The sequence below is a fragment of the Aplidium turbinatum genome, chromosome 11 (assembly GCF_918807975.1).
Source record: "Aplidium turbinatum chromosome 11, kaAplTurb1.1, whole genome shotgun sequence".
NCBI classification, from domain to species: domain Eukaryota; kingdom Metazoa; phylum Chordata; class Ascidiacea; order Aplousobranchia; family Polyclinidae; genus Aplidium; species Aplidium turbinatum.
In genome coordinates this window covers 17069917-17094430 of record NC_137482.1, presented here as the reverse complement: position 1 = coordinate 17094430, position 24514 = coordinate 17069917, and the positions used below count along the sequence as shown (strand labels likewise).

Below are 24514 nucleotides of genomic sequence, written 5' to 3'. Positions count from 1 at the left end.
TGGCGTAGAGCAGTGGTTCCCAACTCATGGGTCGCGACCCAAAGTTGGGTCGCCTGATAATGCTTGTTTTTCAAGCATATTGTATCTTGGGCGAAAAAATAACAATAAAAAAAATTTAAAACGTGAAGAGATCGATCACAAAACTGGAAAATATAAACACAAGTCATGAAGCGTTTCATGTCGAGACATCGGAAAGCTTTGTAGCATGATCGTAGTGCAAGAAGTTTTAACAGTTTTCGTTTTTATTATTGTTAATATTATTATTAAATGTAAACCCAACAAAAATTTCAGTCTCAAGCATAAATTAACTTGACAAAGTTACGGGATATATATTGTAACGTGCACTATATGTCACGAACGCTATGTCGGATAAACTATGACAAAGTTTTCCACACGTTGGACCACGCATAGTCTGGTGTGGTAAAACGCATCAAAGACAAAGCCTCAAGTGCTGTATGGACTTATTGCTTTCTCCACAGACTGCAAAAAAGCTGCAAAAAGCCTTTGCTGCAAAAAAGCTGTCTCAAGAGCTGCACGAAGTGTTGAATGATGTGAAGTGTGTAAACTTCATCAAAACAAGTCCACTAAATCGGCATTTGTTTTCGTCTTTGTGGATTCTGATTATTATCAAGCATTGCTGTTGCACACAGAAGTGCGATAGTTGTCGCGAGGTCGTGTCCTGATGCGAGTTTGTAATTTGCGAGAGGAGATTGCTATCTTCCTGAGGCAACAGAACTGTGTGAGATTAGCCGAGAAGTGTTTGCAAGAAGATTTCAAGGCAAAAGTTGGTTACCTTGCCGATATATTTGACTCTCTGAATTCTCTAAATTTATATATGCAAGGCAACGGTTTTACGGTGATTGATCGCGCCGCAAAAGTTTTTGCTTAACACAAAAAACTCATATTCTGGAAAAGTTATGTCATCAGAGATGAGTACGATATATTTCCTCAGCTAACGCAATATATCTGTGGCAATGAAGTTGATATTAAGCAAACAATATAATTAGACACCTGGAACAGTTTGCTAAAAAGTTTGTGCACTACTATGGAGAATCTCTTAACACCTAATAGCTAAAAAGATTGGATAATTGATCCATTTGCTGGAAAAGATCTGCCTCAACTTTACATCCATGTTGCAGAACAGTTTATGAACATAACGACAGAAACAGCAAACCGTATTTCTTTTGCGTCCTTCAAAGACAAATACCCCAAAGATTCTGCAAACATCCACTTTTGGGCTTCCATGTACAAAGTGTATCCCACAGTTTCACAATTGAGGATTCAAAAACAGATTCCATTTGCAACAACTTAGCTTTGTAAGATTGGATTTAGCGCCATGTGTGTATTGAAAACTGAACAGCGAAACCGGCTGGAAGTTAAAGCCGACATGCGGCTATGCCTAAGCAAAATAACGCCTCGATTTCAAAAACTCACTGACAGCAAGCCAGCACAGCTATCTCAATAGTGATTTGGTAAACATATTATTTTCGGAAAAAGTTACTGCTTTTGTAGTGCTGTTTGTTTGCAACACAATCTTGTATGGCTTTTAAAATATTACGACAATTTGCTTGGGTCGCAAGATTTTACCGAACTGAATTTTTTTTTAAATGGGTCGCCTTAAAAACGAGTTGGGAACCACTGGCGTAGAGGGTTAAGTAGTCATTTCGATGACATGGGTTCGATTACCACCCCTGCCATTACTCTTTTTTCTTCGGTAATTACCAAACAAAGTGTAAAGCAAGAACCAACTCTCTGGCTGAGCGCTAGAAGGGTTGCGATTGGACGATAGCCACTTAAAGATGTTCTGATTGATTGGCGGTGTCGTTGCTGCAATTGGTATCTTACTGGAAATTAACATGTTTCAGTGGCCACCGAGACATCCAGGCAACCACATCCGGGCTCCACCCGTTGCAATAGTACCAACTTCCACTACTTTTTTAGTGAAGTGGCGACCATTGTGAAGATTCTCAACCGACTTCAATCAACTTTCAGGGGAAATATTAATTTTATGAGAAACTTTGAATGAAGTAGAACCCAGAAAATATGCAGTACGCAGCATCTGCGACGTTAAAGGATGATTTAATAAGTCGAATGAAAGGTTTAGTACTTGGGAAAGGTGACTTCACTTGCAGAAGGTGACTCAAGAAGGTTGAGAACCCTTGACTAATACTTTTATGGGTCACTTGGTTAGCTGTTTTTATTAAAATTTATTACTTTCTCGGTATGCGAAACACAACATGACATACTGAACGTGCGGTATTAATGAAAGATTAAGAGCTAAATTACTCGCCCAAGCTTTGCTGATAAAAAGCAACAACATTCAACGTAAAACTGTAACACACATGCCAACTCACCCGGTTTGTTTCAGGAAATGCGAACTGTGTTGATGGCTTAGTCGGGGTGGTTTTCGGGGGTAGCAAAGGAGTGTTTCCGGTTCGGGATTTGGGTCTTGGGGCAACAGGTGGGGGCGGGGTTTTACCGTCTTTGGGACTCTGCAAAGGTGATTTCTCAGCGGGCGGATTTTTAGGTAGGTCTTGAGCATCACTGGTTGGTAGCGAGGCTTGGCGACTTCGTCGACGACGGCGGGGTTCGGGGTTTTTTTCTTCGACGCTCTGACTTTTTGGAAAATTTTGCCGAGTCGGAACACCACTGAGATGACGGTAACTTTGACCCTCACGTGCAAGGCCCGCCATTGCTCCAGTTCCAAGTTCCACTTTCAGATCGATTGGCTTTAAAAATGAAAACAGCACAATTGCATCATCAAGATAAGAAGATTCCAAAACTTTGCAACGTGCAATTCACTCGTCGCTCATCTTTCAAACTAACCTCTTTATCCCAATCTTCGTCAGATATGTCTTTCCGTTGTGGAGATATATTGACCGCAAAGTCTTTGATATCACTATCAACCTTATCCACCTGAGATATCCATGTTATTGTAATTGAGTTCTGTAAGCGCACTCCAGTAGACCAACCGAACAAATTAGAGAAAGTGACAAAATTCAGGCCTATGTCGTTGCACGATGATGCTAAACACGACTTTCTACTTAAAAACGTTGCAATACCTGCTCGTCTTCTATCACAGATCCAGGAGCTAACGTCTGTTCTCGCCGTGATGGTTTAGTTGAAACTGGAGGGGGAGACTTTGCCATTGCAGACAGAGGGGTATCCGAAGTATCATTGCTATAAACAGAAGTTGATTTCTGGAAGAAGAAAAAAGTTCAGTTGAATTCAGTCGAAGATGATTAATGAGCAAGTAACGGCAAAGAAATTCTATACTTTTTACGTTAACTCGATGTTTGCTGACGTTTCAATAATTCAATTTCTACAGACAATGTAAAAAAATAAATTTTATTAAAAATGCACTGTGCATGTAATAACTTCATTTTCTATCATAACTGGTGCCACAAAATGTACAAATAACAGAAAGAATGTATCTCCAACCCTATTTTTTTACCGGAGAAAGCTCTCCATTAAAGCTATTATTGTTGTTGATGTTCTCTTCTTCAGTTGCTTTGGTGGAAACCTTTTTTGAATCTTCGTTTTGAGTTTCTTGTGAGCTCTACAAAGAAAAAAGAAATTTAAACCAACAAGAACAACTTAGTTGTTAGCACACAATGCTTGCAGTGCAGCGACAACAGCAACAAAATGCTGAACTTTTAACTAGCCTACCCAGACAGCAAATCAGTCATTTTTTTACATTGATTCAACGTATGTAAACGCAATTTGCTGTCTGGAAACGTATTCCATAGCACTTTATTGAATATTGATAGACGGCTAAATCTATTTGACACAACCGGATTTAACATTACTTTATATTCACACACAAAAATATATATTTTACTGTTTGAATTGAATAATGATAATGCCAGTTGTGTGATTTGGGTTGATATGTTGGTAGCACAAAATTTTAAACTCTCTACCAACGACCAACGTCTCATTATTAATAGACCTAGCAACAAAAAACAAAAAAAAACTAAAGCAATAGCTGGGAGTTAAATTTTCCGTAATTGTTATTCTTTTCCAAGAAATTCAATTGGCCATTAGTTAAGAAAGAACCCGGTTTGTCAAAACAGAAAACAACGCAATGTCAACAACTGAGCCATGACTGAGCATTTGAGCAACGTTCGTTCTTATCCAGCCGAGAAATGATGATTTTTTTGAATTGCAGGCTTTGTTGTGTTGCAGTTAGATTTTCACAGCTGCAGATGTTGAATCAATGTAAAAAGGGGCTGTTTTGCTCCGGAATGGCCCGTTTCGGTGAGTCCGATTCCTATTCGGTGATTTTTTCAATTTTTTTTTTTTAATTATCGGGTACCGTAGCCTAATTCTCATTGCCGTTTTAGGGTTGGGGGTTAGGGGTTAGGAACTCCCCGAATCGGACTCACCGAATAGTAGCAGACCCGTTTTGCTCGGTGAACAAGTGCGGGGGATACCATACTAAAATCCTTGTTGACCACAATCAACATTGAACTGACGTAAAAGAAACGTGGTTAGCTTGGTTAACAATTTTTAGTCGTCTATTCTCGAGACTTTTTCTATCCAAGCTTATGCCTGGTGGTTGAAAACGTGAATGAAGCGGCGGAAAATCAAGGCTGTTATTTCAGTCCATCTTCAAAAAGGTTATCAAGTCACTTTGCAGGAAACAGCCGAGTGTCCTCAATGGGCGTTGAACAGATGTCGATTGTTGGTTGGGCTCTGCCCCACTAAGCTCCAACATTGTTTCAATGGAAGAAATCTACAACAAACCCAGCCAAACTGTTTGAAGGCATTCCCCAGCAAGCAAAATGCAGTACGGTACGTTCATTTTGCATTGATTCAAAGTCTGCAAACGTTGAGTTATTATAACAAAAACGTAGTTTGCTGACTAGATTGCCAGCAGTAACTGGTGGTGGAAAAATTTGCCAATTTAACATTTGTATGCGTAGAATAAAGTGTCAAATCAGTGATACGATTGCAATTAGGAAAGCGAGACAAGCAAAAACCATGCAATTAACTTTAATTAAACATAGAATTACTTTTTGTGCAGCATCTTCCGAAAGTGATTCCTGATCGATAGATGACGTGCTACCTGATTGTGATGTCAGTGAGACGTTTGCGATGACGGGGGATGACGCCTGTGACATGCCATGCATGATAAATCAAGAAAATGATAAGATTTGAAAACGAATGTTGGGTAGACACAAAAAATTGTGAAGTGACTAATGGATGCACCGACGCCCTGACCTAAATTGCAGCTTGACTACATTTCAACATTGTTTCTACTCCCTTTAAAAATAAATGCCACGTAGCATAGTGAAGGATCGATAACTTGGGCTTTGGAACCATCGGTCAAAATACGAAAATTCCACAGTATAAAATATAGCTGAGCGGATAACTGAGTGCCTTTTATGTTCAAAGGCAAGCAAACCTTTTGCTTCACTGGACAGTAAGAAACACGTTGTTTGGTATGACCAATGGTTTGTCATTTATACATTACAAAGCTGTACCACAATAACCTACAACAGATAGTAATGTAACAGCCTTCTGCACTGCTTACGTTCAATTCAAAGCAGATTTACTTTCAATGGATGCAATACTCTATTTTTTTTTTTTTGAATTTTTACAACACAGCGCTAAGTGGCCAACCTCAGCAACTGAACAATTCCGTTGAATAAGGGAACGTATATTATACTTTATTTTATGATAGTGAGAACTGTAGATGTTGAGATGGAAACATAAAAAAAGTTCTAACAGTTTGTGCTTTCAACCAAACACTTATTTTTATTCAAATATATTTAAAAAGAGGTTATGATTGCATAATTGGTAATCAACCATTCGAAAACTGACTAAAAAACCGTTCCAAACAAAGTCTGAGTTTCGGTCTCGGTGATTTTAAAACAAAAATTTAAAAACTGCTTGACGACGGAGATGTGAAATCGTTTCATTATCGCTTCAAAATTAAAACCATTTTTACAAAATGCGACTGCACAGCAACACCAGTGGAGCAAGTGACTGCCAGAAATTAGAAAGTTTGACCGAGGGAAACTTTTACTGCTTTAAATTATCACCTTTCCGTTCAATAAAATAGCGTCTTCATCGTTGCAACAAACTATTGGCGACGAGGGCGGAGGTAAAGCGCTATGGAAAGTGGGACATCGAAATTCTTCCATGTAGATCACATCCCGATTAGGCATGATATGTTCGATTACGATAGCGTTTGTTTTATGGCGTGCTGTTTCGGTTTGGTCAGCCGCAGCCGAATCAAGTTCAACAATGTATCGATCGCTTCTCAAGCCAAGACTGACCGCGTCGACACGTTCTTCTTGCAAAGGTTCACTCATTAAGTTTTCCTCACTTTCAGTTTCAGACACAGCATTTTTGACAAGTTTGTTTTCTATTAAAGAGATATCATTTTGAGCTGGTTTTACGTCGGAAACATTCTTGACGTTGCGCTCTGCGGATGATTCTTCATACGTCAATGCTATGTTTGCAATGATTTCAAGCAAAATCGAATGAACAACATCAGCAATGTCCAAAGATAGTTCTTCAGCTTTATCACATGATGTGCGAGCTAATGCTTTGCTGTTGGGAAATTCAGGCTGAGCATCAGCTGAAGAAAGGTTGGGATCGGTACAAGCTACAGGCCCTGTGATGTTCCTGTTAGAAAGATCATACAAAATCTCATTGGCCATATCACTTTCTTCAATGAGAAGATCTTGACCAGATCCCAAATCGGAGGAAGCATGTGACAGATCACCTGCTTCAGCGCCAGAGATAGTATCGCCTTCGCATGGAACTTCATGTTCTTGATTATCACTATTCATATCAACATCCGGAGATTGCATTTCTAGATTTTTTTCAGAAATTTCCGTGATAGGAATTTCAACGGTAATTTCAGTTGCTTGTTGCTTTATTTTTGTTTGGGATTCATTGCTACGTTGAAAATACTCCTCCTCAACCTGCGTCGATGGTGCACTTCCAGTATCCGCCATGGGGACGGTATTAATGCTTGCTTCTTCATTTTTGTTAACATTATGTTCAACATCACTGGAGGAGAGTGAAGATGTTGCCTTTAGTCTATTTTCCTTCTCTATGGAAGCTTCTACATCGCTTGGAGACGTGACTACTATCTTTGGAAATTTAACAAGATTTTTCTCAACATCTTCGAACCCGTTATGTTCCCCCTTGGCTTTCTGGCTGCCGTTCGCGAGCTTCTTTTTCTTGGATCTCTGGCTCAACCTCTTGGTGAACGACGTCTTCTTCTTGATGGAAGTTCTCCCGCTCTCAACGCTGGCATTGTCTGGCGAATTTTCCGGTTTCTTCTTCTTGTGTTTTCGCTTTTTCTTCTTATTTACAGCTGCATTCAAAGACTCTTCGGATGAAGATTTCAGATTACGTTCTTGTTTTGAAGGCTTCCTTCGCGTCAAAATATTTCCCATTCTATTCTTTACTTTAACTTATCCTCATCCCACACAAAGCTTAAAGAAATTGTTTCTTAATAGATTGACAAAATACCTAATCAGCAGCAACAATGCAACATCACACACAGATTAACTTCAATTAGCTGTATGGTTAAGGTTACGTAAATCAAAGTCACACACAGTCGCATAGAATCCCATTCACATGCACTAATGTATGCAATTATCTCAACCACTTGAATGTGGCAATAGTGAATCTGGTATTTTTTTCTGCCAATACACCAGCGCTGACAACAAATCAGTGCACAAGCAGTTCTTTTTCACCTTGTTTCAACGTCTGCTCACGCTAAATCAATGTGAAAAAGAATTTTGTTAGTAATATGGGCCAGAATATAAATATGGGCCAAAATAATTATACCATAGCTACACGCTCACTTTAAGAGGAATTTTTATAATCTGTGCATTGTGCAATCTAAGGTTTGTCGGCGACTCTATTCAGCATCAGCACATGCCACCAAACGATTAGTCGAAGAGCATGTGTGATATAAATTAATTAGTCTTGTTTTCTCCTGGCTATTAAAGGTCAGGGGAGAATGCGGCTATGTGCCGTTTCAAATGACAAAGCAACCCAGTCACTTGAGCCAATTTCGCACAAAAATAAAATAACTCGCTGAGAATTTTTAATGAGCATTCAAGATTGAAAACTTGGTTTGAAAAAACAAAACGCGTTGAAAACGATAAAAATAATAGCCAGATTTTACTGATCTAAATCCCATAACGTTCTGTGGAAAAACCATGCGTGATTGATTTTTTTAACTGGGAAAGTAACTGAAGCGGGCAAATCGCGCAATCATTGATTTTAGTATCAAATGGTGAACTTACTACGACGAACGTTTGGCTTTGTTAATACAGATAGACGCCATCATGTCAGATGAATTTTTGCAAATATACGATTGCCTACGGCGTTAAAAGAGCTATTATAGGCAATCGCCAAACAAAATAACACATCCAAATGTATTTTTGGATCAAACACGTTTCATTAAATTCTGTTCTTGTTTGTACAGCAGTCAGTCCTGAATTGATGGCATACTATGAAGACACAAAATTTGAGACTTCACAAACAACGACACTTTACGAAGGTACCTTCAACGTTAAAGGGTTCATGATAGAATTCACATGATATGAAACCATCCAATTTTCACAAACGCTCCACAGACACAGAAAACCTTTCAAAGAAACCTTCGTGCCAAACTGGCAATTCAATTCGCTTAGTCTTTAGCTTTCATTCAAATTGCAACGAGACAAATACCTTTTAACAAATGGAAAATTTGACCTTTTTGTAATAACAAATGGTCAATTCAGGAAATGTAGAAGTAAGTTTACAACTGTGAACTGTGGCTGTGCGCAGTCCAGATGCAGAGTGAAACTAGTAAGCCATTTGGCCAAAATCTTGAAAAGATGATTAAAAAGTTACATAGTTCATCTGATATCTTGGATTCTTGGTATCACAGCGAGCGATGCCTCTGGAGACTCAGTTGCTTTAATAACAGATATTGGCTGCAGCGTAATATATAGACCGGCTCCTACAAACACTAGAAAAGCTTTGCTATAACGCTATTTACCCCACAATCTTTCTAAATGTGACGTCTTTCATGCAGACTAACAAAAAATTGACATGTAAATCAAATACTTGATCATTGGCACCACTCAAACACGAAAACGATGTAAAAGTACCGGGTGGCGATGGATATGTGCTGAACTTGAGTTTAGTCGCCATTAGTTGTTGGTTTTCAATTGTTACTAACGTGGTATATAGTTAAAGCACAGAATCACCAAACGCGATCATGTTCTTTTGAAAGCAAAGTGACTGTCACCTTTACAGCGTTTAAAAAATAGACTAGAGAACACTAAAAACTTGACATTTGACAACTTGACACAAGCGGCTTCAAGCAATAAATTATGTCCCAGTCAGGAAATCAGTTTGTTTACATTGATCGAAGGGTTGCACAGTGCACACGCTATATCGGTGTAAAAAAGTTAACTGATTTGTTCACCGGGGGGTCAATTATTGATCAATGAAAGATTGAGAAATGTATGAATCGCTTTGACAGAAACACTGCAAACTGGCTAGGGGGTTTAAACTAAGCTATCAAAATAAATCGATACGCTATTGTCACTTGCTGTCTACGTCACGAGCAACTAGTATGACAAAAACATGATAATTTATAATATGTGGCTTCCTGTACCATCTCTGTCCCAACATCACAGACAACAAAATCTGTCATTTTTACATGACGTCGAATCAATGTAAAAATGACGGATTTTGCTGTCTGGGACGTTGCAATAAAAATACAACTGGAATCTAACTGGAACTGACAACAGGATCCTAAAGCTATTGAAAAAATATTTTGTCATCAATAACTCGTTCAGTTTAGTCTTACGACTATATACGTAAATTAAAATGCAATCAATAAGGCTCCGGGTCTGAAAGTAGCTTATTTATTCTAACGACTAGCTAGCACTCTACTGTAAACGACAGCTAGCATTCAAAGTGAAGAATCGTAAATGATACATCATACATATTGGTAAGGCGAGCTCAACCGGCTCAACGTTATTTCTGTCATTTCTCTTCCATTCAGTGACAAAGCTGTCATGCCATTTGCCCGTCAATACGTCACAAAAAGAACATTATATTTGCTTCAGTGAACACTGTCACCTTAGTCGCAAAACAACTTGAAGACCTGGCTAATTTGTAGAGCTGTCTGAGTTTACATAGCAGTATATTTTCGGGTCAAATGCCCAAACTTAAAGACATGTGACTGACCATACTTGAACCTAAATATTTTCGAGATTACTCAGCTAATTTTTCTGTGGAACTAATCAAAGCACGGTTTAAAAAATTGCAAATTAACGGTCTGGCGTCTTAAACATGTTTTGTTGATGATTTTTGCCTTCGAGATGACGACCAACACTACCGGCACTTGTAATATCCTTGACGACATCAAATATCTTTTGTTTCAAAGTGGAAAATTTCAGCGGTGCTTCAAACGTCAAGGCTTGTCGTTAAAAAGAAAGAAAATACGACTTACAAAGTGACCCTTCCAACAATTGAAAACGTTTAAACTAGGTCAGCAAACATTGCAAAAACCTTTATGCAGTTTTAGCTATTTTTAAATTGCAATATAGCAGTGCAAAAACACTATGAACAAGTTCATCACACAAAATATCACCTTCAGTGAATGTTGTGTCAACGAACTGACAGCACAGTGAGTGATGGTAGTGCGCTTACGTTTCGAAGTAGCGTGAAGGCAAAAAACATTTTTGGAATATTTCAAGGGACTAATAGTTCAAAAATTGTTAAAAGCTGGATCGAACTCTTCTCAATTTGTAACCTTCGTTCTGAAAATTTAAACCAGGGGTTCCCAACATGGGGGCCATGGCCCCCTAGTGGGCCATGAGCCTTTTTCAAGGGGGCCATGGAAAAATTTGGAAAATAACAATTTTTTTAATTTATCATTTTCAAGTCCACTCCAACACTATATAACAAAAGAAATAAATTAAAATTTAATAGAAATACTAGTACATTTTTCCCAAATCTTCATGAAATGGTCTTTAATTCCCTGTTGTTTCAAAAATAATAATAATGCCATGCGCTTTCCACCTTCAAACCAACAATTAAGACATTGTCAGAGCAAAAACAAGCTCAACCATCACATTAACTGCATATTATGTAATAGCCTAACTAATTAATGTACTATCATGTTTATTGTGTGTTGTATTTATATCATTTTATCATTCTAACTACCGGTTACTGTATAAACAAGTTTTTTAATTAAAATGACAATTCTTAAGTTTTTCAAAAGGTTGAAAAAATAGGGGGGCCATTGATTTTTCAAATTTTTTAAAGTGGGCCACGGTGTAAAAAAAGGTTGGAAACTCCTGATTTAAACCTTTGATTTATTTCAACTGTTAGGCCTACTAATCTTGATTGAAGCAAGTCTTGTATCACGTGCGCTGAACGAGCAGTTAATGACACCAATTTCACTTCAAAACCTGATTGAAACTGTCTAAAAATTGCACTTATACTTTCTTATCTTTCCTGGCTGATCACGTCACAAACCAATATGTGGAATGAAGGAGGCAGTGATAGACGACAACAGTGTGTGTTTTTTTTTGCTTTTTTTGGAGAAGTTTAATTAGCAACACTCAGCAACAGTTTTCAAGAAGTGATAGCAGACAGCCAAGCTGGTTGGCTACAGTATATCAAAAACTGTTTTCATTAATTTCGGTTTCAAAAAAAGGTTCGAAATTTCGAGATAAACAGCGCCGCAATTGTAACGAACTTTCGAAAGATTGGAATGGTTTCTGAAAATGAACAAGTTGGTTTGATTTTCAATCACACACAAAATGGTTGTACACTGAAACAACGCAAAAATGATGGAATATTTAAGATTGATTTATTAAAACAAACGAATGTCAAGGATAGGATGTTTACGTTCTGCTTTGTGTGCATTCCTCATGCATTGTTGCGTAAACCAACCACTGGTTTAATTAAGAAGCGTGGGTGTGTTTCATGATCTCTGCTGTGATTGGATACGAAGAAAAGAATCTGGATTCTACAAGAATCTCGAATATTGATAGGAAAACGCTAGACAAAGTCTTACAAAATTTCTTAAACTTCCAGGTTGTCACATTGTGAGTAGCATAACGTTTCCTCAGTTCTATTTGATATGTGACCTGAGAAATGTTACCCACAATGCACCTATCTGAGATGGCTACAAAGCCGGTATGCTTTGAATGGTACGTCGATCTTTCCTCAGTCTTTCCGTTATCTCTGGCATATCTATTTTTAAACGAAAATAATTATGGCATTCTAAAGTCCAACACCGATTTTTCCGCCCTGATTTATGCACAGCTTGCTCTTTTACTCAAGCGTTTGCAAACATACAAGAATTACACTTTTCAATGTAATACTGACGTTTATAATGCTTTCCCTTAAGGCACTTTATTCCTTCCTAATCAAATTCAGTATCTCGGTTGTATTATATCAATGTCAGCTTGATTAATTAGTTTTAGTGTTCGAGAGCATGACATGCCATCAACTGATGCTGTATTGAGCTCCTTCCATATTTAAGAAGCAGCTGAAAGCATTGCTTGACGATGCAAAGCTGATGTTACTCGAGCTTCGTGCGTTGAAGATGACCTTTGCTGCAGATAACATTTCTCTCTGATGTCAATTGATATATTGAGTCCTATTCGCTAACGAGCTACGCAGGATGTTCATTAGGAGCAAAGCGCTTCGGAAGCGATCACTTACCTCACACACTTAATTGTTACAGAATTGGGAAATGCTGATAACTCGTATCGTCATGATGTGCGGGCTGCTGCTGCACAGCAAAACCTTGCCTTTGTAAACTCGTCTAGATTCTCAACAGCAGCAATGCTTTTAGCGATACTGAAATAAACTACCCTGGAAGAGAAGCAGGTAAAATCACACAACGCAGAGCGGGTGTACTTTTGCGGTATATGACTTGCGAGATGAGCGCTGAACAAAGACCGTGATCGATAAGCGCTGGCTTTAATACGTCGCTGGATATTTGAATCGAGTTCTTATCTTTGCAGAGAGCGGCTGGGATTCGGAGCATTGGTACGCAGCTGACAATTAGATATTTCTTAACTTCGTTTTAATGTCCGGCGACGTTGAAACAATAAAGAAAAACGTTTGTCAGCTGGGAATCTTAGTTCAACACGTTGTTGTAGAATGTAGAGTTGACAGGAAAACCACCATGTGACAGTGACTGATAGCACTGTGACAATGACAGCAATATGTGTTTTGTGCGTGCCTGCCTTTGCCTACACCCTACAGTCTACACACCTACAGGATTTTGAAAACCATTCATGCCAAAACAAACCACAATATCTTACTTTAACTCGACAGCTAAGAATTCAACTTTCAACTAACTGTCGAGTACGGTATATATGCGATTCAGAAAGAACAGCACTGACCTGGCTAAGGATGTAGAAATGCAATGACATCATTTTAAAAAGTGCAAAAAAAAATTACATTAGTTTCAGCCCAAGCAAAGCCTTTCCTTCGACATTCTATGCACTGCTGCCTATTTAGATTACAATAGTTTGCCGCAATCAAAATCACATTGACTGAAACAACAGGTCACCAGGCTATACTGAAAAGGTAGCGGAAATCGTCGGGAGTTTACAGTGCAACGAACACAATTGCACAAGAAAATTTGCAAACAGGATGCGTCAAAGTGGCCGAGAAATTCATTCACGGACTTCATATTTCACTGAAGTGATGACGGGAAGGCCTTGTAGGTGATAAAACGTACATATCAGAGATAAAAATAGCCTTGGATTATGATAACACAACTGCCACACGACCAACCTTCGAGTGCGGTTAAAGTTAGCTTATGGCGCATATTGCAATGTGATCTCGATCAACGTACTGATGCCATGAGTGTGGATGACGACGTCATCACACATTACCAGTCAGATGCAAATTCATACCAGCCTTTCCTTTGCTACACTAACCTGGCTCTCCATCACCTACCCTGAAATCTGAACAATCAAATCTCATAAGAAATATCTGCTGAATCAGTAAAGTGAAAGAAAACTCGACTTTCAAAAAACGTTATTGTACCGAGCTTGTTTTTTGAAGTCCGGCCACCAGTCATAGAGTACTGAACTAATGAAATCATTACAAGGTACATACAAAATGCAAGTTAATTGCATTGGCAAACTCCATTGCCATGTCATCTGTAAATCATCTCGGGTATCTCGTAGGAAACAAAGCACGCAATTAAATCATAGGTGTCTGAAATATGCCAAGACTACAGTGGGGTTGCTGCAACCTCATTAAAAATAATGTGCTCTTCTTTCGACTAACTCTGGTCTGAAAAGGTACACAGTATGTTGCTGATTCCAAAGCTCAAAGCGAATTCTTTTGTGTTCATGTGAACGAGACCACATTCACTCCGTACTGAATTACCAAGGTTTATTACGCGCTATTGTTCGTTGCTTAACAAGTTGTTGCGACAGATGTTTACAAAAGCCAAGACATTGTATCGATTCAGGTTTTCAAGTCTCTCTTGTAAAAACAAAATGTTACAAAATCTTGTAGTATCTTTTTTCCCTACTTGATGCCTGTCTTTTTCACTGGGAACTTTGCTGTTATAGAGAAAAGCTAAACTGTTTTTCAAACAACATTCAACATTGGATTAACCTCAAATTGTCGAGCAATTAAACTCACAGCAACAGGTTGAAAAGAAATGGGAAAAAAATACATTTCTTAAACTGTCCACTTGCGAGTCTATCCAGCCAGAAAATATCCTTTTTAGATTGATTCAACGTAAGGAAGAACTTATGTGAGCACTGGGTTATTCATAAGACCACAATGTTATTCACCATTAGAATTCATTAGTCTAACTTTCGATGATGTGACACGACGTGCTAGGTTTACTTCATTCAATTTGTCGTTGAACTTTTGCGTTGCAGAAGCCGCACTGTAAAAGACTGTTTTAGGGTAGGGCGAAAACATACGCTGCCGAGCAACATCACGAACTCGATCTTGGTCATAAAATCGTGTCATAATTTTGAACGAGGCTGTTGCAGAGTGACAAAAATTGAAGTCAGAGAGTGACTCATACCGACCGAAAGAAAGTAACTCAGTTAAGCTCATTAGATAAGATGAAGTGTTTTTAACGATCGAGTGAGATGGTTTTTAATTTTTCGGCCTAACTGTCACAAACGGTGAATTGACGCCCACTGTCAAATCAATCCTTTTTTACTTTGATTCAACGTTAGCAGACTTTAAATCAATGTCAATAAAGACCGACTTGTTGGTTGAGCAGTGGTCGGGAGCTTATTTTTTATTTTCGGATGCAAACGGGTGGCCAACTGCCCAGCCAGCAAAAATGGACAAAAGTGAAGTTTTGTTTGGATTTCAAGCAGAACAAGCCATGCCTTTGCGTGTGACATCTACGTGCAGCAACAGAAAACAATGCACGAACATTCGGATTGTTTTTTGGTTCATGAACCGCTATACCGGTACTGTAATTGTCACATGTGACAGCTGAAAACAATTTTACTGTAGGGATAAAAGCAGTTATGCTCTTTGCTCATCCAAACGCAGAAAAAATAGTTTTGAACCCCAAACCGTCAGTCACATGATTCAGTACAACTACTTCGAGTGCATATTCCATTTTGGCACTACTTCACAAAGATATGCAGCGCTTCTACTTTCAATGTCAGCCGATTTCTGCTTGCAGATGTGCTTCCTCAGTGCAAGGAGTTCACGAAAACAAAAAAATGCATAAGATGTATTTTAAACTTGAATAACAACAAAACGTGCAATGCCTTCAAAACCAGATTCCTTCAAAAATTATCCAAAATCAACATGGTTGCGTGTTGAGCTTGAGCTACACCGATGACAGTGATGATCCAAACAAATTATGTTATCTAACCAGCACGAGAACCTGAGAACTTAGGAGTTAATTATTGTTGCTCTGCATTACAGCTGCTACAGTTCATTGTTATTGTTTCTTGCTTTTCGATTGATATTGATGATGCAACCACGTTACTGCCCTTACTATCCTTACAGCTTTTATACTTTTAATTAGGCCTGGCTAGGAATCGAACCAAAGTCTACCACATGGCAAAGAAGAATCACTAATAAACCACCATTCGGTCATTGGTCTGGCGCAGATGCCGCGCTGCCACAAGTCATACAAATTAATAGTAACAATGATATGAAACAAACAAATGTTAAGGCTTATTCATTGTCGCTCTACAGCAGCTAAGGTCTATTATTTGTCCTCTTTGTCAATTTTGTATCATATTTACAATATCACCACATGGTCACCTAAATGCAAGCATCCTATGCAAGAAAGAACACAATCGATAGTGTTTTTAAAGTTTTTGGTCTGACCAGACTTGGAATCGAACCCAAACTTACTAGCACTAGAGCCGAAATCGATAAACACTCGGCCACTGAGCTGGTCGCCATACAAATTATATCAGCAGATCGAAATTGCGCATGAAATCACATTGTTTTGCACTTTTCAAGAAACTTAATTTGAAAAAGAAAAATCCTTGTCAATTAAGCGGAAAACCAAGCGATGAATAATTAATTCTCTTGCAGAGCAGCGGTGATCATGACCGGATCAGTGCAAGGGATGCGCGTGACAAATTTACCATGCTACAATGTCTTGATACGTTTAATCAACGAAGAACAATTTAGATTTGTCAGTAAGACAACATTTTCGTCAGCAAGTAAAAATATAATCTTCAGAAAATCCAAGGTTGATTAAAACCACAAGCTGTCATTACGAGAAAGCTATGGGCCACTGTGATGCCATGGAATTAAAAAAAAACCACCAGGGAATTGGCGACACAGTTCACATGATAAACTCATTGCAATAGATAATTACGTAAATATTAAAGGTTTGAAATTGAAAATGAAATCAAAGGCAACGCTCATGCACAAAGTTTACAGCACAGCCTCTGCAGTTCAACATCACATGGACACTGATGAATACAAAAATGGATAACAGCGTGTGGCTGACACGAGATGCAACGTGCAATGCCGCAACGTGCAATGCCGCAGCACCACGTATCGTAGACATGCATTACATCACGCTATCAGTATTTTATACACACCACAGCGTGATTTTGGTTGCAAAAATGCTTACGTCGTTATTAAAAAGTTCCTTTTCTTCAGACTCGATTCGTCGAGTGTAATAAAACCGGCGATAGCTTTGCACCACATATAAAATACTGAGAAGATGCATGACGTGTATACGACTGGAACGGGTAATTGGAAAAACATGAAAAACAATCCAACATTTATCTAACAACTCTTACCTGATCGGTCACTCGAGCGCTAGAAGGAGGTGACAGCTGTTGGTCACTAACTGATGAATCATTGGGATCGTAACCATGACACAGCAAAAATGAAGAGCGGTCTCCAACAGAGCGCAGGGTGCGCACTGCTTCGGCGTGGGTGCAACCAAGTAGGGACTGGTCGTTCACTTCTAAGATGCGTTGGCCAACTTTGAGGCGTCCGTCCCTATGGGCAGCCCCGACCGGGTTGATCTAGAAGCGTTTGAACTTGGTTTAGTGCATGCTTGATACAAAGTTGTTTTTGCCCTCAAAATCGAAAATAATGCTACAATCGAACCAAACAAACATAGCCGAGCTTTCGGAAGGCCTTTTTTACTTCACTTGGGGCCCAGATAGAAAAATCAGCCATTTTTACATTAATTCAACAACGTCTGCAAACGTTGAATCAATGTAAAAAATGACGGATTTTGTTGTCCGAGGGCAAAGTTTCAAAACCTCAAGTCAGGAAATGAAAACACACTCGCACAAACGAAATAATGTGTTTTTGAAAAAGAACAATTGATTTCCAATGATTCCATCATGATCTCTACGAAATACCCAAGAGCCGCCCCGCAAGTAGAACCACAGTTAATTGGTGAAAGCTCTGTGGCTCCTAGATTCATTTAATTTTAATTTACCAGAGTTCTTTTCCTGTCTTGATTATTTTTAGTTTCCACGGAGTGTGCTCCACGAATTTTATGAGCGTTGGAAAACAACAGATGCGGCTTTGATAAAAATAAAAGAACTTTATAAATAGACAAATCCTCAGGCATTTCCGTAATGTCTACCAGAGCTTCGTGCAGGAAATCACGAAGTCATCAGCCAGAAGGACATAGAAAACATGTAAAACAAAACCCTAGCAAACACACCTTCGAAATGAACACCCCTTCATCTGTGTCGTCGTGTGGGTTTCCGGCGTGACCTTTAACCCCACCACGTATGCTAATTCCAAGCTTTTCACCGTGATGTCTCTCCAAGACAATGCTCTGAAACGAAAGAAGAATGTAGTTTCTTTTGTATCGACACGTTGTTGGGATATCAAGATAATGCAAAATGACAATAAAAATTGCCTTTTAATCATACATGAATAAAGCAGCCTGGTCAATATTATTGATCTGAATCTGTGTGAGAAATTGAGATAGCCTCAAAAATACAACCAAAATTCATTGGGACTCAAAGCAAATCATTTGATGACAAACAAAATTCCCTCAAGATAATGATAACAGTCACTCTCGTTTCATAAGAATCGATATCAGGATAAAAATAGCCAGCGACGTTCTCGCTCGTTATGCTTCAACGGAGACAACCAATCATACAAGCATGCCGGGAGGCGGTGGGTCGTGACGTATCAACAGACGTATCTCCTGGCCACCAGACACCAAAGCGTTGACGCTTCCCTCGTGAGTAGAATGCGTCACATCGATGTCGTTAACTTTAAGGATGCGATCTCCGACGCGTAGATTGCTGGATGCTGCTGAACCATCAGCCTGGATCTGCACAGTGGAAGAGAATATTGGATTTATTTCTTGTTGCCATAACTGTGGTGCTCATCGCATTCGAAAAAAATCTTTCCCCCTTACTTTGATGACATGCGCTGATAGCTGACTGCGATTGCAATGTAAATGTTGCGCACCCTCGTCCCTCATGACAAAAAGAAAAAACATACGTTCAATGCTCAAGCTTACTTTCGACACGAATACTCCAGGCTTATCGATGCCAAATGGGTGACTGTTGTGGTCTCTTCCTCCCACTATGCTCAGGCCAAGAGGACCGAAGCCTTTCTTAATGAAGATTTCCTTCACATAAACAATGCACCACATGAGCCCAAGAAACTCAAAGCGTTTAAACTTCTAACGACATTGGGTTGCAGGTCTGGCTACAATTACGACATCAAGCATAACGTTAAAACAAAAACTGTTAATAGTGAATACACCACAGCACTTCCCCACCTCCACTGGATACTTTTGATGCTCTTCCATGATACTATCAGTTTCTTCATGGAGCTCAATAGTGTGAGCTAGGACCGGCTCCAACATCGCTGGATTGTTCGAGTTGGTGTTTTCGTAACTCAAACTCGTTTGAACCGGTTCAGTCCGGTCTTGTTCCGGTATTGGTGGTTGTGTGTAATACACGTCTTCGCGATACAAGACCAGTGTGATGTCGGTTTCAGGGGCGAACTGCTTTAGTAATCTGACCACCTCATCGTGCCGCACATTTGTCATGTCAGAACCGTTAATCTATGAATGAAGCGCCCGATTAGAAACAGGGTTGTTTTTTTTACATCTAATGACGTTGAAACAATGAAACAGGAAAAAAAATTGCTTCCTGGGTTGTATTGCCTTTGAAAAAGGTATATGATGTGGGGTTTTGACACGATACAATTGACCTTTTCATGATAAGATTTTGTTCACATAATCTCGAACGAAAGTTGTCAACCAGAGTTATTGCAGTAATATGAAATATAAAAGTTGTAAAAACAAACTGGTGTTGCCAGATGACCACATGTGAATTTCAAAACAACAATTTTTTTTCAGTTTTGGACTTAAATCCAAATTTTTAGTGCGCGGTAGCCGAGTGGCGAGGTTCACACAGTCAAAATTCCGCGCGTCGCTCGCAAGCGCGATGCGCGGTTGACAACAATAGCTTATATTATTGTTGTGTTTGTTTATCGGCTGTAGCGACTGTAACCGCTAGATTACATACAAAAAAAAACATTCCCGTCGCTATTTTCCTTTTTTTGTCTACTATCTCACAATTAAAAATATATCTACATATTTCTGTGTTTTGTTGAACACGCCCCCTCCCCCCTCCCTTTCTACCTGCTGGATCGCCCGATGTCTATGTCAAACTTTTTTAGTATTCCTGTGCGTATATGAACGATTGTTTCTAAATTATCTTTAAAAATAAAAAAAACACGTTTGTTTGTTACCATAAATGCAAAATGTTCTTTATGCTATTGTTTATTAATGATCTAGGCAATGATTGATTGATTGAGGTCCGCGTAGGTTAAAGGTCTCGATCTCGATCTGCTTGTTTGTGCAACTAACACATCAAGCCGAATGGCATCATGCCATGAATTGTGCAAAAAGCGCTTAACGGCATTGCCAGAGCATCCACAACAGCAGCCTACGGGCTGCGCACCTCTCAAATGGCCAGCGTCGTGGCGGCATCCACTCGTTATGGCTTGACCTTGACCGCGAACATTTGACCTCTTTTGTGTGATTTTGACCTCTTTTGTATCAATTAAACACTTTAGTGTAATTGTCATTGAGACTTTTTGGTTGGGTCACGTCGTAAGAAGAGACGAAGATTGTGTCGGAAGACGAATAAGACAATTGAAACTTGGTAAAAGAAAGCGAGAAAGACCAAAACGAAGATGGAGAGATTGCGTGGCAGAAGATATGGAAATAGTGGGAGTGAACGAGGAAGATGCTGTTAGAAGTCATTGAGACTTTTTATTGTATAATGTGATTTAAAAAAAAATTGGTACAATTACATTTGGTAGGTTGCACGCATGACGCACTCTTGTTGTTGAGTCGCTAAAAATCGACTCTACCACAGACAAGGAATCTTATCCGCCATGCTCATGATGTCACAATGGTCACTTCGGCCTTGTAGTTATTTATCTACATTTTGAGGTAGAGCCACTAGTTTATTAGAAACGTAAATCTAAAAAACTTCCTACTCTTGCTGTTTTGGCCAAAGAGTATTTTGGCTAACTGCAACATCAGCCTCAGCAGGAAGACTTTTCTCAATTGCATTGCTGATCAGTTTTATACCGTAAAACAAAACTTAATAGAAAGAGATAATTTTCGCAACCTAATCTTTATCAAATGCAATTGTCTTTGATAAAATCAAACAGTAAACAGACATTGATGAAGATGAATATTAAAACATTTAATTTAGTACTTGAAACGTGCAATTCATTATATTTGGAAGTAATTGTAATTTGAAAATTTAAGAACAATGTAATTGTAATGTGAATAAAAATTTTGATGATGTACTGTAAGTGTAATTTAACTACGCAATTGATCAAACTCTGCTATCAACATTTTTGACCATAGTTGGTTGAAGATGTAAGTGCAGACTAATAAATTTATCGCTGAAAGCAAATAAGCAATATTGTTGTATTACGTTTAGCCTACTTCCCGGTTTTAAGTTAAATTTCCTTTAAACATGGTTGATCAGCTTTCCACCTTTAGCCACGTTTCAAATTGGTCAGACGGAATTGGTATTGGATTGGTAAGTATAAAAAAAATTAAACTTATGAAGTTCTTCCAAAAGTAATCATCCCAACTGAACCGAGAATTGTGGACCATGATGAAACAAGATTTTTTAATAAGTTATTTTATAAGGAAGCTAAACATTGTAATTCCAAGAAAAACTAAAACTGCAATAAAATGCACCAACAACAACCATGCCATGCGTGAAAGTACCCAGACAACAAACTCAACCGCACAGACCAACAAATCAAACAAAAACGGTTGAATTGCTGTCTGGGTAAGGAGACAGAAGCAAAATCAAACCAAGCAAAAAGTCAGTTAAAAGCATCGCTATCAGGAAAGATCACAGTGATTCGTTCACTAACGTAAGAATTCATGCGCCCTATCATGCAAGAGCAGCTTCAATCAGTAAATTGTATGCTCAATGTACGCGGCCAAATAGAGATGATCAATTTCAGGCGAACATATAACGTCCTTAATCATCACTCATCAGCCACCATCACCCCATTTTGCTTTAAAGAAGTCTGGTCTTCACATCGAACCACCCGGATGTTGCACAAGCTCAAACTTGTGCCAGAACTTGAAGAAAATAAAATTAATGTGAAAGGAAATTGATTACGAAAATCACTTGAGGTACTGGGCGAGTTTTCGAGTCACCATGACAACAATCGGCGCTAGACGTTGACGCAATCACTTTCAAAGTTACGTCGCAGTAAATGAATGCAGGGTTGTGAAAATTTTTTCGAATTTTTCAAAACCATCCTACCATGACTGTGACGTAACAAGGACATGAGCATAACGTGGGTGCGCTGTGGTGGGCAGATTACCAAGCGGTGACGTCCCAAAATCGACCACGTCACAAGAAACTGCTAATCCAAGCAAGAAATTAATAAAGACTGAAAGGTGAACGAATCAAAAGAGTTTGCATTAGCAAAATCACAAACAGCCATTTAATCCGACATAAATGTTAAAAAAAGCAATTAAAAAACTAAAACGCGCTTCTCAAGAGAAAAATATATTAAGACTAAAAAAACATGCTAGTGATAGTACAAACTTTGTAAAAAACAAGTGATAATTTGCATCGATCAAAGTACAAAGGTCTTTCATTCGTTAGCACAGGGTTAGTAAATGTTTAGGTATTAGTGCAAGTAACCCTATTGCTAGGCCATATCATGCATTCATGAAAAAGCAGGTCATTCCAGATTTGATTCGTCTTACCGAAAGCACTTTATCACCGACTTGCATCTTTCCAACTTCATCGGCCGGGCCTCCTTCCATGACTTTTGATACAAAAATGCCTGGGTCTTCTGGTTGATAGGGTGTCGAGCCAATACCGCCAGCTATCGAGAAACCAAGACCAAGGTCAGTGCGTCGCAAGGTGGCAGTAAACGTCTGGAAAAGAGGAATATTTAGCCAGCAAGAATACAATCGAAGCCGATGACAAAACATACGTGTTTTGTTTCTGTTTTTATTTTCGCATTCATGAGATAAACGTTGCAACTACAGCTAGAAACAATAATATTTCTGATGAACACCCAAACTTTTCAGTATGCCAAGTAGTTGAAGAATCACAATAAGTGAACGAGGTGGCAAAGAAGCCAATCTTAGTGTGGACTTTAAACCATATGTAGTTAAGTGCATTGCTAACACACAGCTGCACCCACAGGAGGTATCGAACAGAGGTCGTAGGGTCACGCAGGTGTTTTTCGCACACGATCATGCAGCTGACATAGATAAAGGACAAACGTCTATGCTACTTTGGCTTTGGGTTGCATGATACTATTAAAACTAAACAGTTCTAGAGACATTTTAAGCGGAAAAATAACGTTTCGTCTATAATTTAGATCACTTTTTACAAGCAAATTTGAGTCGCAAAAATCAAATGAAAACATCAACAGCATTTACTTCTCCTTGTATCTTCATCTGAGGTTCGGGAGCGAAAGACACGCTCGGTTTCTTTACATCCTTTACAATCTGTTCTTCCTCTTCGTAATTCTCTTTTTCAGTTTTTTCTCCCTCGTCTCCTTTCTCTTCAGACTTAACCTGCCAAAAAAGAGTCAAATCAGCAATGAAGAGATAAACAACTTAAAATAAAACAAAACCCAAAAAAAAAAACTGAACGAAGTGCAGCGATGACAATGCAACAAGTATTATTTGTAAGTATACAATAAAAAAATACATTATAAACGTATTGTGACAAGCAATCGATCAAACGATGTTGTTGTTAGGACAATGAATCCTATCTCACCACTCTTCTGCACCACCTCTCCACCAGCAAGCGGACTACGTCATCACTTTCCTTGAGAGCCTCAACCGCCGTGGAATGCTCAACATCGACCAATGCGACGTCACCAACCTGAACAATTTACGTTTCAATAACATAATTTAAAGTCAAACTTTACATGGCTACTGCATTTACTGTCATCTATAATAATCACTTAACACTTTAGCTGCCAGCGTTTTGAAAAAATAGGAGCAGTTCTCCTCTTGCTTTTGTTGCCATGGTAATCAAAAAATGTGTTGCTAAACTATTGAAACGCACTTTGAAATTTCGGAGCAAATCGGTGTTGCAATTGATCGGCGAAATGACAATTGCATTTACAAGCGCGCAGCGCCAGTCAGCAAATCAGTTTTTTTTTTAAATTGAATCAACCTGTTCAGACGTGAAATCAATGCAAAAAAAACGACAGGCCAACTGGTTGATTCAACGTATGAATACGTTTTTGAATCATTGAAAATATGAACTGTTAGCCTAATTGATTTCTTTGAACAAATCGAATGGCTTCTGTAAATGTTTCTCAGTTAAAACCTGTACCTAGTCAGCAAAGTTCCCTTTTGTACATGAATTCAACGTCTGGCGATGTTGAAATGATGCAAAAATGAGACTTTTTGCTGGCCAGGAGCTAGACTACCGTACCGACGTTGAACTTGGCCAGTTGCAACTAGCAAACATATTTCCTTTCGATGAAACCTATAGGCTACCACGTTTGGTTTGTC

General features: G+C 38.8%; 1 protein-coding gene across 1 annotated transcript in view; it reads right to left on the bottom strand.

Annotated features, from left to right (window-relative positions):
- LOC145780264 (uncharacterized) overlaps nucleotides 1–24514 on the bottom strand; it is a 61702-nt gene that overhangs the window by 15624 nt on the left and 21564 nt on the right. Inside the window, exons 18-32 of the mRNA XM_082591967.1 lie at nucleotides 23766–23873; nucleotides 23423–23560; nucleotides 22736–22909; nucleotides 19244–19531; nucleotides 18980–19090; nucleotides 18611–18787; nucleotides 18164–18280; nucleotides 17277–17507; nucleotides 16063–16126; nucleotides 6048–7351; nucleotides 5016–5114; nucleotides 3455–3559; nucleotides 3063–3200; nucleotides 2827–2916; nucleotides 2355–2729 (exon numbers count right to left, since the gene is read on the bottom strand). Coding sequence (XP_082448093.1) covers nucleotides 2355–2729; nucleotides 2827–2916; nucleotides 3063–3200; nucleotides 3455–3559; nucleotides 5016–5114; nucleotides 6048–7351; nucleotides 16063–16126; nucleotides 17277–17507; nucleotides 18164–18280; nucleotides 18611–18787; nucleotides 18980–19090; nucleotides 19244–19531; nucleotides 22736–22909; nucleotides 23423–23560; nucleotides 23766–23873 — 3519 coding nt within the window. The remainder of the gene's footprint in view (nucleotides 1–2354; nucleotides 2730–2826; nucleotides 2917–3062; nucleotides 3201–3454; nucleotides 3560–5015; nucleotides 5115–6047; nucleotides 7352–16062; nucleotides 16127–17276; nucleotides 17508–18163; nucleotides 18281–18610; nucleotides 18788–18979; nucleotides 19091–19243; nucleotides 19532–22735; nucleotides 22910–23422; nucleotides 23561–23765; nucleotides 23874–24514) is intronic.